At 46.3% G+C, this 15956-nt stretch overlaps 1 protein-coding gene across 2 annotated transcripts in view; it reads right to left on the bottom strand.

The window, feature by feature from the left end:
- LOC119175965 (NAD kinase) overlaps window positions 1-13507 on the bottom strand; it is a 120465-nt gene extending 106958 nt beyond the window's left edge. The window contains exon 1 of one of the 2 annotated variants that reach the window (XM_037427071.2): window positions 13383-13507. Coding sequence is in view for 1 of the 2 variants with exons in the window: in XM_075889326.1 (XP_075745441.1) it covers window positions 11407-11507 (101 nt within the window). In the remaining variant the exon portion in view is untranslated. Of the gene's footprint in view, window positions 1-11406; window positions 11549-13382 lie in introns of those variants that run through there. The other variant, XM_075889326.1, reaches the window with a different exon arrangement.
- Window positions 13508-15956: the final 2449 nt, after the last annotated feature.

Below are 15956 nucleotides of genomic sequence, written 5' to 3'. Positions count from 1 at the left end.
GACGTCATCGAGGGTTTGGTAAACGGAGCAGAGGGAACCATACGAACGGAAATTGCTGGGTGCCCACGCTACGCCCTTCCCCAGGTTTCACAGTAGAGGAGCTGCATATAGCACAGGGTTTAGAATTACACCAATTGCTACAGAGGCTTCCTTTTCAGGGCAAAAACCTGAAATGCATCGTCAAACGCGAAAACTGACCGCGTCCTGCGTCGGCGGCGTCAACACGAGTTATGCCCGAAAAAAATCCCGTGATGACGTCAACACATCACGTCACATAAGATCAAGATTTGTGACGTCATTATGAGGTCATTATGGCGTCACGTGGCGTAACACCATGACGTTACCACACGACATTGTAGCTTCATTTTTCGGAGAGGGGGGCACATTCGTGTGCATGGGGCTCGGGCAGGGCCGATGTGATCTATAGTGTCATTTTGTTCTCTGTGCGCTCCCCCCCCCCCCCCCCCACACACACACACACTGCCAGCTACGTCACGTCGGAGACAGTGGACAGCCACCTTAGATGCAGCAAGCTTTCGGGTAGGATGGATACGTACCGACTAAGAAAAAACAAAAAACGAAATGGCTTTCAACTTGTAGTCGTCTTAGGTCAAACCTTCAGGGCCTTTGTATGTTTTTGTGTGTGTGTGTGCGAATGGCTGCAACCGATATTTTTTTTGTAACATCCCACAAAATGGCGACAATAGCCTATGTTCTGCATCCAATCAGCGGCGATATTCTAGCTGCCAAACCACTTTCTCTAATTACCCTCCCTCCCTCCCTCGTACGAGTGGACCCAATAGAATAACCTATATTACCTGCAGCAACGAAGCGTTGCTGGATCTAATCACGGTGGCCAGACACCACCTAATGTACCAATGGCGCTCTCCCGGGAAGCATCCGCCTTCGAGGTGCGGAAATCGCGTTCGCGCGCTAAACGCCGTGTGTGCAGCGACCAACCGCTCTGCGCGGGACGCGAGGCGAAGAAGAAGCGCTTGCATTCTCCCTTCTCTGGGGAGTGCTGTTGCAAGCAGTGACGGCGGTTACGCGTTCTATTGTCCATGATCATCGCACCTCGGAATGACCGAACTGGGCTACCAGGACGCCCCACGCGGGAGCTAGACCGGTGCGTCGTGGGCCGACTGACTTCATGGCCCGATGCATTCGCCGTTGTGCCCACCGCGGACGCTGCAGCCGACACGACGTGTATACCCTGTACCGTACTTCCATGGTGAGTGTCCTGCATGTGGTGTTGTCTGTGATTGCCATTGCTCCAATAGAGTGGCTACTTGGGCTGGTTGGTAATGCATTTTTGAAAGAAATGCATTTTCTTAGTGCACGGGGAACGTGTTTAGGAAGAATAAAGATAGGACACAGCGTTCTGTCCTATCTGTCTTCTTCTTGAAAACATTCTCTGCGCACTATAAAGTGTATTTCTTTCGAAAACGCCCATGCGTACTTGCCAGGAGTGATAGAACTACGCTATATACATTGCGGAGAGCCCCGACACCAGAGGTCTTTATATGCACGAAGGTTGGCGTAGTTGTGTAAGTTTCGCTACTTTGTCACTGTCATTGGTTAGTCCGCGTAACTGGCGCAGTAACCTACGCTGTGCCGCTTGGTGGTACTCACTATGGTGCTAGTGTCACTTAAACAACGAGCTGAACAGAAGCGTCCCGCAGGTTGCGCGATCGAATCCCGATGACAGCGGCTGCATTTTCGATGTAGGCGAAACTGGTGTAGGCCCGTGGGCTCAGATTTGGGTGCACGTTAAAGAACCCCAGGTAGTCGAAATGTCTGGAGCCCTCCACTACGGCGTCTTTCATAATCATATGGTGGTTTTGGGACGTTAAACCCAATATCAATCTATCACGAACAGAAGCGTGCCATATAAGGTCGTAGATTGTCACAGATAACATCACTGCTTTTTGCATTGCTGGCGAAATAGCGAGAATTGTGAAGCGGCGTGGCATAGATTACTGCTATATGAAAAGAATGACAGTTCATTGAAACATGCTAATCTTATCGATGCGTGCACAAGTGCATTGCTTCTTGCAGCGATTAACATCGATAGCATTGCTAAAAGAAAGCGGCCCATGTTTTGAGCCTGAAAGGAAGAAAAAAAAAGAATAGACAAGAAAAACGCTTACGACTGGTGGTCAGCTGCAGCTTATTTCTGTAAATATACAGAATACGTGAATCGCATTCAATGTTTGAACCAGTCAAGCAAATTCCTGATAAAATTCATTATAGAGCATGAAACCCTTATTTTGAATTGGATTAAATGTGGCCATTAAAAAAAGGCCAACTCCCTGTGAGGTAATGACACAGGTGGCGTGCGAACGTGTTTGTCCCCCCCCCCCTACGCCTTATAAATAATGCATTGATTATTTCGAAGGCGATAGAGTGATCGCGTAGGGTGAGGAAGTGTATTAGAAATAGTCAGACGAAAGAGAAACATTACCGCTTGACCCCATGCGTTGTGGGAATCAATTTTCATTGGAAGCACGGAGCACCACGCGGAAGCAAGGGGGGGGGGGGGCAAGGAGGAGGGAGAATGAATGATGCCTGCAACAGTTTCGTCTTTCATTTGATAGAAATCATGTACAGTCGTTATCTGTGTAGACAACCCGACACATCGGTCTAATGATAATGGCGCTCGCGTAAGGACCTGTTGCAGGTCGCGTGATCGAATCCCAGGAATGGCGGTCTCATCTTCGACAGAGGCGAAAATGGTTGAGACCCGTGTGGGTGCTTAGATTTAAGTGAAGGAACCCCGAGTTGCCTCGATTTTCAGAGTCCTCCACTACGGCATCTGTTATAAATCATATCGTAGTTTCGCGACGTTAAACACATTGATTTGTGAGGTTTAACGTCCCAAAACCACCATATGATTATGAGAGACGCTGTAGTGGAGGGCTCCGGAAATTTCGACCACCTGGGGTTTTTTTATCATCATCATCATCAGCCTGACTACGTCCACTGCAGGACAAAGGCCTCTCCCATGTTCCGACTGTTAACCCGGTCCTGTGCTTGCTGCTGCCAATATATACCCGCAAACTTCTTAATCTCATCTGTCCACCTAACCTTCTGTCTCCCCCTAACCCGCTTTCCTTCTCTGGGAATCCATTTAGTTACCCTTAACGACCAGTGGTTATCCTGTCTACGCGCTACATGCCCGGCCCATGTCCATTTCTTCTTTTTGATTTCAGCTATGATATCCTTAACCCCCGTTTGTTCCCTAATCCACTCTGCTCTCTTCTTGTCTCTTAAGGTTACACCTACAATTTTCTTTCCATTGCTCGCTGCGTCGTCCTCAATTTAGGCTGAACCCTCTTTGTAAGTCTCCAGGTTTCTGCTCCGTAGCTAAGTACCGGCAAGATAAAGCTGTTATATACCTTCCTCTTGAGGGATAGTGGCAATCTACCTGTCATAATTTGCGAGTGCTTGCCAAATGTTCTCCACCCCATTCTTATTCTTCTAGTTACTTCAATCTCGTGGTTCGGCTCCGCGGTTATTACCTGCCCTAAGTAGACATAGTCTTTTACAACTTGAAGTGCACTATTACCTATCTCGAAGCGCTGCTCTTTTCCGAGGTTGTTGTACATTACTTTCGTTTTCTGCTGATTCATTTTAAGACCTACCTTTCTGCTCTCCTTGTCTAACTCCGTAATCATGAGTTGTAATTCGTCCCCTGAGTTACTCTGCAATGCAATGTCATCGGCGAAGCGCAGGTTACTAAGGTACTCTCCATTAACTCTTATCCCTAACTGTTCCCATTCTAGGCTTCTGAAAACCTCCTGTAAGCACGCGGTAAATAGCATTGGGGAGATTGTATCCCCCTGCCTTACACCCTTCTTGATTGGTATTCTGTTGCTTTCTTTATGAAGCACTATGGTAGCAGTTGATCCCCTGTATATTTCTTCCAGGATGTTTATATATACTTCATCGACGCCCTGATTCCGCAGTGTCTGCATGACGGCTGATATTTCTATTGAACCAAATGCCTTCTCGTAATCTATGAAGGCTATGTATAGTGGTTAGTTATATTCTGAGCGTTTCTCTATTACCTGATTGATAGTATGAATGTGGTCAATTGTTGAGTAGCCTGTTCGAAATCCTGCTTGCTCCTTTGGTTGATTGAGTTTTAATATTGTCTTAATTCTGTTAGCAATTACCTTTGTATATAGCTTGTATACTACAAAGAGCAAGCTAATCGGCCTGTAATTCTTTAAGTCCTTGTCATCTCCTTTCTTATGTATTAAGATGATGTAAGCGTTCTTCCAAGACTATGGTACTCTTCCCGTCAGGAGACACCTCGTAAACAAGGTGGCTAGTTTTTCTAACACAATCTGTCCTCCATCTTTCAGCAGATCTGATGTTACCTGATTCTAACCAGCAGCTTTTCCTCTTTGCATGATCTCCGAAGCTTTTTTGACTTCTTCTATCATCACTGGTGGGGTGTCATCTGGGTTACTGCTAGTTCTTATAGTATTAAAGTCGTGGTTGTCTCGGCTACTGTACAGATCTCTGTAAAACTCCTCCACTATTTTAACTATCCTATCCATATTGGTGGTTATTTTGCCTTCTTTGTCCCTTAGTGCATACATCCGATTTTTGCCTATCCCAAGTTTCCTCTTCACTGCTTTGACGCTTCCTCCGTTTTTCAGAGCGTGTTCAATTTACTCCATGTTATACCTTCTTACGTCGGATACCTTACGCCTATTAATCAACTTCGAAAGCTCTGCCAGTTCTATTTTGTCTGTTGTACTTGAGACTTTCATGATTTGACGCTTCTTAATGAGATTCTTCGTTTCCTGGGAAAGCTTGCCAGTGTCCTGTCTAACTACCCTGCCTCCAACTTCCACTGCACACTCCATAATGATACTCGTCAGATTGTCATTCATTGTATCTATGCTAAGGTTGGTTTCCTCACTAAGAGCCGAGTACCTGTTCTTAAGCGAGACTCTGAATTCCTGTACTTTGCCTCTCAGTGCTAGCTCATTGATTGGCTTCTTGCGCATCAGTTTCTGTCGTTCCTTTCTCAAGTCTAGGCGAATTCGAGACCATACCATTCTATGGTCACTGCATCGTACCTTGCCAACCACTTCCACATCCTGCACGATGCCTGGGTGTGCACTCATTATAAAGTCTATTTCGTGCTTATTTTCGGCATTGGGGCTCCTCCATGTCCACTTGCGGTTTCCTTGTTTTCGGTAGAAGGTATTCAAAATTCGTAAATTATTGCGGTCTGCGAATTCTACTAGTATCTCTCCTCTGGCGTTTCTAGTACCGATTCCATAATCTCCTACTGCCTGGTCTCCAGCCTGCTTCTTCTCTACCTTTGCATTAAAGTCTATACCATCAGTATTGTATACTGTGTTTTTACCTTACTCATTGCCGATTCCACGTCTTCATAGAAGCTTTCAACTGAAACGTCATCATGGCTGGATGTAGGCGCGTAAGCCTGTACCACCTTCATCTTGTATCTCTTATTCAGTTTAATTACGATACCTACCACCCTTTAATTAATGCTATAGTATTCCTCTATGTTTCCAGCTATGTTTCTGTGAATTAGGAACCCCACTCCTAGTTCTCTTCTGTCAGCCTAGCCCCGATAGCAAAGGACGTGCCCATTCTGTAGCACCGTATAGGCCTCATCTGTCCTCCTAACCTCAATGAGCCCTATTATATCCCATTTAACACCCTCTAGCTCCTCGAATAGTACAGCTAGACTTCCCTCACTAGATAAGGATCTAGCGTTAAACGTTGCCAAGTTCAGGTTCCAATGGCGGCCTGTCCGGATCCAGAGATTCTTAGCACCCTCTGCTGCGTTGCAGATCTGACCGCCGCCGTGGTCAGTTGCTTCGCAGCTGCTGGGGACTGAGGGCCGTGAGTTATTTGACGTATGCATGTGGGAGGTAGTAGCCAGATACTGCAACAGGGTGGCCAATCCTTCTCTGGTGAGGGAGTGTGTTCGCGGTGGTGGTTAGCGGTGAGGCCGCACTCCAGGCCTCGTAATGCAGTTCCATCACCACGCGGATTTTTTTTTTTAAATCCAGTTGGGAACTGCGCGGCACCGGGATTTTAAACATGGACCTTTTGCATGCGAGGTGGATGCTTTAACCACTACGCCGTCTTTAACGGGTTCTTTAACGTGCGCTGAAATCTGAGCACCCGGGCTTACAATATTTCCGCCTCCATCGGAAATGCAGCCGCCGCAATCGGGATTTGATCCCGCGACCTGCAGTCGAGTACCTTAGCCATTCTTCTTCTTCTTCTTCTTCTTCTTCTTCTTCTTCTTCTTCTTCTTCTTCTTCTTCTTCTTCTTCTTCTTCTTCTTCTTCTTCTTCTTCTTCTTCTTCTTCTTCTTCTTCTTCTTCTTCAGCAGCAGCAGCAGCAGCAGCAGCAGCAGCAGCAGCAGCAGCAGCAGCAGCAGCAGCAGCAGCAGCAGCAGCAGCAGCAGCAGCAGCCATTCCGCTTTGGGCGTTTTTGTTTGTTTGTTGGTTTTCTACGCGAATGCCGCGCAACGTGACGTCCAAACTGCGACCTTGTTCCCCGCTGACAGACAGGGACGCTTCGTCGACCTTTTCTCGTTGCTTATAGCACACGCCAAGTTACGCGCCACTCGTGGTATACGGACAAAGAGAAAAAACGCGCAGGAGAAGAAAATAAAGAAAACGAAAGGACGGAGGCGGAAGCCGTGCGCCCGGACGGATATTCCCCGCCGAGTATGACGTATAGTGTAAGGGCCGGTGTGACCGAGGGAGTGCTTGCGGCCCTGCGACGGTCACGGGCACTCGTGCGTCGGCAGCGACCCTGGTGGCGCCGACGGGCAATCGACGGCGCGTGAAAAATCGCACGCGTAGTTTAGGTGACGGATGCCCGTGCACTCACGCACCCCCACGTGGGCAAGCCGGGGCACATCAACAGAACTTGTAGAGCGGAGTTATCTTTCCGAACAATGCCGCCGTTATCATAGTGTTACAGTAAGCCGACGTGCCTTGTTGGCGTACGTGCGTGACGTCATGTATGAAGTTGTTCGAGGACACGCGATACAGTGTCACGGCCACAGAGGGGGGGAGGTTGGGTGGTTTATTCTTGCCTGAAATATTTTTATTTTTTATTTGCATATATAAACGCACGCACATAAACAGGTTGGTATGTGGGGTTTAACGTCCCAAAACCACTATATGATTATGAGAGACGCCGTAGTGGAGGGCTCCGGAAATTTAGACCACCTGGGGTTTTTTAACGTGCACCCAAATCTGAGCACACGGGCCTACAACATTTCCGCCTCCATCGGAAATGCAGCCGCCGTAGCCGGGATTCGAACCCGCGCCCTGCGGGTCAGCAGCCGAGTACCTTAGCCACTAGACCACCGCGGTGGGGCACCAGGCACATATACAGGCAGTGTAGATACATAAAGTATGGTTGAGCATGTGTACCAAGATTTCTGACTACGTCCCTAAGGTGTTTATAGTCGTGCACGTTCGCAGAGACCAATTTTTTACTGTAATATGCCTTACGACAATTACGGGTTTCAAGTGCTAACACCAAGATATGGTTATGAAGCACGCCCTAGCGAGGATCTTCGGAATAATTTTGACCTATAAAAGTTCCCGAAAATAGCTCCAAAATCAAAGTGCAATTATTGTTTAGTATTTCACTTCCAACAAAATGCGACTGCCCTGGCGGATATTCAAATCCGCGCCCTCTGACTTATCACAGTGACACGGTACTTGCTTTTCGACCGCATGGGGTTCTTTAACGTGCACCCAAATCTGAGCACACGGGCCTACAACATTTCCGCCTCCATCGGAAATTCAGTCGCCACAGCCGGGATTTGATCCCGCGACCTGCGGGTCAGCAGCCGAGTACCTTAAAGGCCACTAGGCCACCGTGGCGGGGCCTGCTGCAGAAGAACAGGAGATAAAAGGCGCCTACTTTCAGCAAGGGTTCTGATGCTTGATGTGTTCTTTGGTAGGCCAAGGCACACCCTTAGGGCCTTTGCTTGAGCTTCAGTCAGCGCTTGTATGTTGGTTCGAGAAATTCCATGTATCGCAGGAAGGCTGTAACGTAGAAGACCTTCGCAGAGAGCGGTATACATTCGTAACATAACATTAACGGAACAGCCATCGGCATTTTCTGATAACAAGCGAAAGATGCTCGCGTATGACGCAACTTTTTCCTTTAATATCCGAACGTGGGGAATCCACTTAATCAGCCGGTCGATTGTCACTATCAGAAACTTATGATTTGTCACGTACAGAATGGGAGAATGGGCTACCTTTAATGTGTGGCGTGAGACATCGCGCCTCGTAAAAGCAACGGCGGCACACTTTTCTGGTGACATCGTTGGACCTCGTTCGAGTAGGAATTTTTCGATCGAGTTGAGAGTTTTCTGCAATCTTGCTCGTAGAACACGTCTGCTAAGACCACTGCTCCATCGACCACTGCTCCAGTGAGTGACGTCACTGTTACCCTCAATCGTGACGAAGGTACACTACTTTAGTCTACTGTTGTGTGCGATGTTACATCCCAAGCCCCGTCTTCATTTAGCTCTATACGCAGTCGGGTTACAGGAATTCTGTAATTTAAACAGCGGCTAAATAATCCTAATTATACACGATACGCTGTAAGCATACTCCTTCCCTGCCCAGCACATGGGTGCTACGCAACCGCAAAACTCCACTTTGTGATGTTCACTTACAGTGGACCCACAGGCGAAGATGACCCCCCTCCCCCCTCCCCCCCCCGTTTGCCGAGTCTGAAAGGCAACATGTTTCGCTATGGATGAAAAGGAAAACAAAAATAAAGTGATGGTATGCGTCTTACGATAGCCTGCCTTTGATGCCAATTTTTCCGAGAGTGCCGATGGGAAATAAACTGTTCTTGGAACGCAACATCAGGCCGTAAACCTGCTCTTAAAACAAGGAAAGGGCACGTCCATCTCAGTAAAAGTATGACGTACAATTTGCGCCCCTATCTTGAGTTGTTAAAGTATGCGACCCCTGGCCCGCATCGGCACCTTTCTGCCTTCCACGGTGGTCTAGTGGTACAGTGGTTCTCGAATGCTGACCCACAGGTATAGCGGTCCCGAATCACCGCCGTGGCGCTCAAAATTTCAATTGAATCGGAAATGCTTGAGGTGCGTGTACTTAGATTTAGGTGCACGTTTGAAAACTCCAAGAGATCGACATTTCCGGAGCCCTTCATATACTGCGTCGCTGTAAATGGTCTCGTAGTGTTGGGATTTTCAAGCCCAACAATTATTACTATACCATTATTATTATTATTATTATTATTATTATTATTATTATTATTATTATTGTTGTTGTTGTTGTTGTTGTTGTTGTTGTTGTTGTTGTTGTTGTTGTTGTTGTTGTTGTTGTTGTTGTTGTTGTTGTTGTTGTTGTTGTTGTTGTTGTTGTTGCTATTAATGCACTTCTAGGGGTTCTCTGTCCTGAATTTAATCCTCATTAAGTTTCGTATACAATTCACGCAACGGTTAACCAGAACCATCCCTACGCTTCTTAAATGTTATTTATTTATTTCTTTGGAACTTCCGCGCTATAGCCTTACGTCGACAGGAAGCCCCATTCAGAAAAAAAACAAAAAAAAGGAATACAGGGCTTCATAGCTTAATATTGCTTTGTGGCACAAGACGAAAGGTAAACCATTCAGGTTATTACGTACAATACCATGGAGAGCCTTGTTCTGCTGTTCCTGAAACAACTTTCTATAGACCTTAGGTCAATGAACGCACTCTTGAGTCGACTCGCCCAGACTAAGGTCGGGTCGTGAGTCTGAATTTGAGTGAGTGTGGGTGAGTAACATCTTGGTGAGTTTCACTTGGTGTGAGTCGGGTTGAAGACAATGTTCGTGGGTCCGAGTGTGTCCAAAGTGCCAAATTTATTTCATGAGTGAATCTGAGTGATCTCAACGAATTCTTGCCAACCCATGTTCCAGACAAAGTGCAGTGCGAATGGCTTGCGTTTAGGAAAAATGCGTGCGATACGGAATACCTAATATGAGAGAACAGTATGCCGTTTTGTGGTCCAGTACAGTCTTACATAACGTAACGTAACGTAACGTAACGTCACGTAACGTCACGTAACGTCACGTAACGTCACGTAACGTAACGTAACGTAACGTCACGTCACGTCACGTCACGACACGACACGACACGACACGACATGACATGACAGCCTTATGAAAGACTTCAAGAACAGGCATAAAAGACTAAGGCAATAATAAGCTTTAGATGAAAAATGGCAAGCAGCGATTGGAACATTTCTGATTGATATATGGGGTTTAAGGTCCCAAGACTACCATAATATCATGAGAGACGCCGTAGTGGAGGGCTCCAGAAATTTTGATCACCTGGGGTTCCTTAACGTGCACCTAAATCTGAGAAACATTTTTTTCGCCTCCATGGAAAATGCAGCTGCCACAGCCGGGATTCCATCCCGTGACCTGCGGGTCAGCATCCGAGTACCCACTAGACCACCACGGCGGGGCGATGGAAACATTCCTCTGTTGTAGGTTTCAAGAGTGGGTGCATCTAACAGGTTATTCAATATTACACCATCTGAATGTGGACGCCAGGGGCGGTGATGGATATCGCCGTAAGTATAGACGGTCTCAAGATCACAAGTGTTGTACCCCAAAAAACTTTCGCTCACCTCGTTTACCAGCTCCTAACGGCGAAACTGAAGTTTCAATTTCTTTTCAAGGGTAAGAAAGTTTCGTTTTTCACATAAAAGAAACGTGCGTAAATTACAAGCGAATGTTCAATCATTTTTATGTTGTTCAAAAGAACATTTATTTAAATATATTTTGCCAAACATGAGAAAGAAACTATAGAAAATCAGCGAGCTAGTTTCTAAAGCTCTTGTCCACTGGTGCTAATAAGGCACATCGGCTGACAAAACCATGTGTGATCAAGGCCTGTGTTTGTAGAACTTGAAAGGGTCTATGGAACACATTCGGGAAACTTCAGAAAAGGCTTCCGTTTTTGCCATACGTAAGTTAAGGTGCACACAGGCCGAATTTAGTGCGACAATCCTTCATTTCCAATTATCGGGACGGCCCTGCCGCGGTAGTCTAGTGGCTAAGGTACTCGGCTGCTGACTAACAGGTCGCGGGATCGAATCCCGGTTGCGGTGACTGAATTTCCGATGGAGGCGGAAATGTTTTTGGCCCGTGTGCTCATCAGATTTGGATGCACGTTAAAGAACCCCAGGTGGTCGAAATTTCCGGAGCCCTCCACTGCGGCGTCTCTCATAATCATATGGTGGTTTTGGGACGTTAAACCCCACATCTATATAAATCAGTGATCGGGGCGTTGTTTCTATTGATCGATTTTAGGTAAGTACAGTCATAAATTACATGAAATCCTACCTTGACGATGACGCAGACGGTCGGTTATTTCTGTCTGGAGAGGAAAAATCAAGTGGACGCGAATGAAATGGGCCTGTGTGGCGCTGCGGATGAAATGACATCTGCAGCCTATCAAGATTTTGAGCTTATTGGTCGAACTTGCAATCATATGCTCGTTAAAAAAAAAGGTCGATGCCGGCATTTGATCATGCAGCGATAGCTAGCGTACGGGAGAGATGAAGTTCTTGTTTACGTACAGATAGAAACACGGCGATAATGAGCCAATCGGTAACTCACCACATCGTCTTCATTATTGGATACAAGCTACTGCCGGAACTATACCACGTCTATTGTTTTTAAAACGCCTGGGTTCAGTGCGCAAGAGTCACTGCTTACGGCGTCACATTTTTCACGCGCTTCCATCGCATCGCAAGCATTTTTTCTGCTTTGAACACGCTTAGTCTGACGCAGATTGCGTCAAAGCGAGTGGTTATCTGTTGCTTCCTTTTTTTTTCTTTTTTTTGTCAAGTGAGAGATATCATCAAAAGGGGCCAGTACCATCGACAGATAAGGATAAGTGATAAAGTGGTGAGATGGCAGCACGCGTTTTCCGGACGTGTTTGTCTCCACTGCGAGTGCGATTGTGTTCGAAGCTGTGCGCGTCCTCATCATGTATCATGCATTTGGGCCAACAGTGCTACGGAGAGCATATCGATGAAGTAGTGAACCAAAGTTCATCGAACTCTCTTTACGCCTCTCGTATGCGGTTTCAAAAGTGCACAGTATTCAGATGCTGGCAATACAAATATTTAGCACCTTCAGAGAAAAATTAGCAATAAAACGACTGTATAGTGAGGTATTAGCGCTCGTACTGGCTTTACTTGTTCAAACGAAATGACAAAAAAAAAAGCTATAGCTCATGTGATCTACTGTTCGAAGCTCTCAGTTACGTGATTTTTGCTTAAACTGCTCGATCTTGAGGCTTTCGAAGCTGTGGGTGTGTTAACTCTCATTTACTTGAATACTACCCCTCTGAAACCTTTAGAGGAGAGTCCTTTAGAGAGAGAGAGAGAGAGATCAAGGAGAGACGAAGAGATTAAACAAAGACATAGTTCTGTTTTGCAACCCTTCTCTGGGCAGGGATTAGGGCATTAAAAAAATAGATTGGGAAAAGCAGAGAATGAAAGAGAGACAAGCTTGAACAATGTAACAGCTTAAACTGATGGCCAAGAACTTATCTGAAGGCCGCTGTGGTAGCTCAGTGGTTAGAGCATCGAACGCTTTATTCGAAAGCACTTATCTGACCTGCATCGTAAAAGTAATAATGAACGTGCCCCAGATGAAAATTGACAAGTTATTAATGAGGAGGTAGTTGGTGCTGATTCGTTATCAGAGAACGCCAATAATTGGAGTAAGTGGATAGAAGTCACCAGTCCCCTGTCTTTCGCGCTGTTTTTATTTGAAGTCTGATGTACCAAGCCGACTCAACTATACATCCACTACAGCTACATGGAAGTTGAGAGGGACAGAGCCAGAAAGGCGCGCAAGTGTTTTGTGGCTAGCAGATTCGTAATATAGCCGAGAACATGGAAGACCAAAATGAAATAAAGACTACTCAATTTCAGTCACGTAAGCTGCAGTGGATCGGTGCGTAATTTTATTTTCATTTTAATCATTTCCAGTTTAAGGAAAAACGAGTGAGACAATGATAATTTCCGGGAGGTCGCACTCGAGTTGGCATTGCGTCGAAAAGTTCTCCGTCAGTGTTTACGGACGTGAAATACGATATCCTGTAATGCGATTCGCTGCTTTCACCGTGCTTCTGGATACAAACAGATCACGATGAGAAGGAGCGTTTCCCTCTGACAGCCCTATACAACAAAATGCCGTTCTCGATGAAGCGAGGACATGTTCGGACCCCTTATGACGCGTCTAGCGTTCATGTTGCTGCTTCTTCAGAAAACCGCCAGAGACAAGCTAAAATAAATATAACGTACGTGTCCGTCTTTGCATGCTTGCTTCCAAAAGGAAGGGCTGTTTCCGTCGGTCCTATACTTCCAGGCCTTCACCGCAAAGTATGCGCAGGAGAAGTGTACTTTAGGATCCTATACACAGTGTCTCACAGGATCGCACAATGGCAACTGTGCACGATCGATTACCCGTTGCCTCCGATTCCATTGATACTTCCTTCTCGCTGCGTTAAAGACGCCAAGCCGACGTCAGTCGACCGGCGCGTCGACGTGCCGCGGTGTCGGCCTCTTGCGTAACCAATATCTGTTTCTTGTTTCCGTCTAAGTATGCATACTACTCATTGCCTCTCTTCTTGGCTGAGAGAGCGTGCACAGTTCCCGCCATCGTTTCGTTGTTTTGCTGCAATACCCCAGCTCGCGAGAGATAGGCAGACGTTCTATCACAACAGAGATTCTCGCAGGAGCAACGCTACAAGGAACACAAGCGCGCATGGAGGTGGTAAAGAGGGCAACGAGGAATTATTTTCACACGCAAGCACAACACGCCATAAACTTCCTTTTCGAAGCCAGTTCGAAGCAGATCATTGCCTTATTGCAAAATATACGCCTCAATTTCTAGGTGCGTGACGCCAAGCGAACGCGGATTGTCGTAAGACCACCTGATGTGTATAATCACTTTAGTGAACACGATTTGACCGACTATGCCTTGCATCGACCGTCGAGGTCCAAATATGCTTATGCTAACATTCCGTGATGAAGGGCAACACCGAAGCTTAGCTTACGTATAGAGAGTGCACCTGCACAGCACATCCTTCTTTTTCTTGTATTTGATCACAACATATACCAGTGAGCGCAGTAGCTATATAGCGTGTTCTGGGAACCCCGCGGGTATTATTCAGTTAATGTATACGTCCGTGTGGTTAGCTTGCGTTAAACTAGTCTGTTCAGGCACTTGTCCTCCTCGCGGGACGACCAAGAGTGGTTGATCGAGGAAAACCTGAGGATAAGACCAATGTTTCTGCGATGCATGAAACTGCTCCTTCGTCACTGGAGCAACATAAAGCAGTCACTGAAGGGTCACTTCCAATCATCATGTTTGCTCTAGTGATATATTTATATATGCAGTTAAGATTGATCCCCCCCTGGTAATTAAACAGTTGCTCTTAATGGGTAACCCGTTTACCCCGTTCGCATGTTCATCAGACAACGCCCATTTGTTCCGATGTTTGTGCGGAGAAATTGTGGAGGCAGGACATCAGCTCTGCATTAAACATCGACTCGCAACATTGTACGATAATTTTGCCATGATTAATAGCATTTTTAGGCGAAGAATGATCGCGTTGTAAGAAGAGATAACTTTCGAAATAGGACCATGGGTAGTAAGCTCTATAGAAAATGTATTCCATGTTTCCTTAGGAAAAAAAAAAGCGTTAGTTCTACAGTTTTTCGCAGAATCACGGAAAACAAGGGTTCTTAACTATTAGTGTGTCTGCAGCTGCAGCTACAGTGTTGGCTAACTATTGGTTGGCAATATATTGCTGTCTAGCTCTCGATAAGATTGGCTGATAGTCTGTTTGGAATTCGGGACACAGCCGAATCCCGCCATACCTAACCTTGCCATAAATTGATGAACTCCGATTGGCCCAGAGTATACCGCTACGGTCTCTCTGATTGGCTAAAAATGCTGCCATTACGAAATTGAACAAGATGGCTTAATCTGACAGTGGCCAGAATTATACCAGAATAGCACCCCTGGCTGATATCGGGTCACTATCGGCTAGTACCTGCCGGTGATGGCTCAAGGGTGGCTAGCACTAAACAATGCTCGCATGTGCTATCCTTAAGTACCGGAAAATACTCCGGGTAATGTTGGTGCCTTAAAACGGCCATCTAGTGTTGCCTAGTAGTGGCTATTGTTTCCTAAGTGTCAACTAACGCTGACTATCCAGTCTAATAACAATATGATGAAAAATAGTGTGACAATAACAGCAGTGACTGTTATTGACAATAACAGCAGTAACAGCAGTGACAATAACAGTGACAATAACAGCAGTAATAACAGCAGTGTGACTTACAGTATAACTTTGCTTGAGCCTGCAGGAACGTGAGTGAACGCTGCTTCTGATATGCCCGTCAGCGTGTTGTGGCGTGCGCCTCTCCTCGATAAAAAGGATGTCTGTGCTCGAATGTAAATGCGACGTTTCGTCGGCTGTACTTTAGGTGTCACAACGTTCTTAACGAGTCTGGTAAGCCCGCCAGTTATGAAAACACATTAATCCGGCTCGCGATGCTTATTGGCGTAGGCAGCGCAGCATAAGCAGTGCCTCGCTGACTGCTTTGCACAACTAAGGCCACATTGCGTGGGATCCGCCGGCATTATCTTTGTTTAGAACAATAAGGAGAGAGGAGGGGTACTGCTCTTTGCTATGGGAGACAAGCTCTTTCTACACACCAGATAGATACACAGTCATCATCATCATCATCGTCGTCGTCGTCGTCGTCGTTGTTGTTGTTGTTGTCGTCAGCCTATCTTACATTTACTGCAGGACGAAGACTTTCCCTATGGTCTTCTACCCACACTGTCCTGCTCGAGATGACTTC

This window comes from Rhipicephalus microplus, chromosome 3, assembly GCF_043290135.1.
Source record: "Rhipicephalus microplus isolate Deutch F79 chromosome 3, USDA_Rmic, whole genome shotgun sequence".
NCBI lineage: Eukaryota > Metazoa > Arthropoda > Arachnida > Ixodida > Ixodidae > Rhipicephalus > Rhipicephalus microplus.
This window is presented reverse-complemented; position numbering and strand designations above follow the sequence as displayed.